The sequence below is a fragment of the Colobus angolensis genome, unplaced genomic scaffold (assembly GCF_000951035.1).
Source record: "Colobus angolensis palliatus isolate OR3802 unplaced genomic scaffold, Cang.pa_1.0 Scaffold850, whole genome shotgun sequence".
Taxonomy (NCBI): domain Eukaryota; kingdom Metazoa; phylum Chordata; class Mammalia; order Primates; family Cercopithecidae; genus Colobus; species Colobus angolensis.
The window spans coordinates 103,298-104,968 of NW_012122377.1; the positions used below are offsets into that span (position 1 = coordinate 103,298).

The 1,671-nt window shown below is 32.9% G+C and overlaps 1 protein-coding gene across 2 annotated transcripts in view; it reads right to left on the bottom strand.

Annotated features, from left to right (window-relative positions):
- Positions 1-1,671, bottom strand: part of LOC105503416 (chromosome unknown open reading frame, human C11orf54) — a 28,109-nt gene that overhangs the window by 16,228 nt on the left and 10,210 nt on the right. For both annotated transcript variants that reach the window (XM_011930313.1, XM_011930314.1), the window contains exons 4-5: positions 988-1,061; positions 706-807 (exon numbers count right to left, since the gene is read on the bottom strand). In XM_011930313.1, the coding sequence (XP_011785703.1) occupies positions 706-807; positions 988-1,061 (176 nt within the window). The remainder of the gene's footprint in view (positions 1-705; positions 808-987; positions 1,062-1,671) is intronic.

Genomic DNA, 1,671 nt, shown 5'->3' on the forward strand with positions numbered 1-1,671 from the left:
AAAAAAAAAAAAAAAGATATTTATAGTATTTCTTACAGTGTATCTATAACTTGCATTAAATATCTTATTTTAATTTTAAACTTTTTTTCCTAACTTGAACACTAGGCAAATTGTATTAATGTTTCTGCAAAGAACTTGTATGACTACTATTAGTCATATCTGAAGAGGTTATGAGAGAATGAGCAGACTTAAGTCTTGCATTCATGAGATTCAAAGAAACAGTAATATTTTCATATGATAATAATATATATTAGTAATAACTATTAACTTTTATAAATAACCATCATACTATTGTGATAGTTTCCTAACATTTGGTCTGGAAGAAGTTGACTAGATCACTAATATTCCATTCACCTTCTAATCCAAAGCTGCCTGCATACCCAAAGCAAGGATTTATAGAGAAATTAGGAATCCTGTAAGAATATAAATGTTTTATAATCCAGAACTTTCAACAGAATACCACAGAACCCTGCATTTATCTAAGGCTGAACCTATAACCTAAGAAAATCTAAAACTATAAGTTAGTACTCCATTATAGTTAGTCCAGTTGGAATGTGTGCTATAGCAGAAATCTATATCAAGCAGTATCAAACCTGCAGAGAGACTTACAATTCACTCAGAAAGTAGGATTTTTGGCACTAAAAGCAAAAAGACAAATCAAATGTCAAATCAATAAAGTAAAATAATTTTCTTATACATGCTGACCTCAGAATTGAACCCGAGAGTCTGAAATGGACCTGCTCCTGCTCCAAGAAAAAAAGCTCCAGGCAGCTTGATTTCTTTTGCAATTTTATTCAGATCATAAACCTATAGAAGAGGAAAAAATATTATTTAAGTCACAACTTGTATGAAGTCCCTAGTTTACCTTTTATTATTGATCCATTAGCACTTCCTTGCCAATTGATCAACAGGTCTTCTAATAATAAACAGAGTAATCAACCCAACTTATACAATCTTCATGTGAATATGCAGAGTAAAAGTACTTACTTTTTTTTGGTTTACAAGAGGCAATAAGTAAGGCACACCTCCTACTTCTGCAATTCTAGTTTTCCCACAGATGCCTAAAAAAAAACCAAAAAACAAAAACACAAGCCATCTTAAAAATAGGCAAACATCTAATTTAATAATAAAATGCCAGAAGACATGAATTTAATTTATTAACAGTACATAACTTCTCCATTCTCATAAAGTTTTACAAATAACAGGGATTGGAAGACATAAGTAGCTAGAACCCCTGTCCTGTTTTAAGTACCTGTCTGTGTCTCTAATATCATCATAACCAAGCATGGCTTATATAGTTGGTGGCATAAACTTAATACAAGGCAAGGGCAAGGGTTAGAACTGGGGCCAAAGTTTGGATTGGGTAAGGTTTCTAGAATGTCTTTTAACGCCTTATTTCTTTAAAAAAATCTATTTTGGGGTGGTTTTTGTTTTTTTTGTTTGGCTAAAATTGTTTTTTAATTTTTAATTTAAAATATTTTGCTCTGATAGAATGTAAAATCTTAGGCGGTGGCTCACGCCTGTAATCCCAGCACTTTGGGAGGCCGAGGTGGGTGTATCATGAGGTCAGGAGATTGAGACCATCCTGGCTAATACGGTGAAACCTCGTCTCTACTAAAAATACAAAAAATTAGCCAGGCATTGTGGCACGTGCCTGTAGTCTCAGCTACT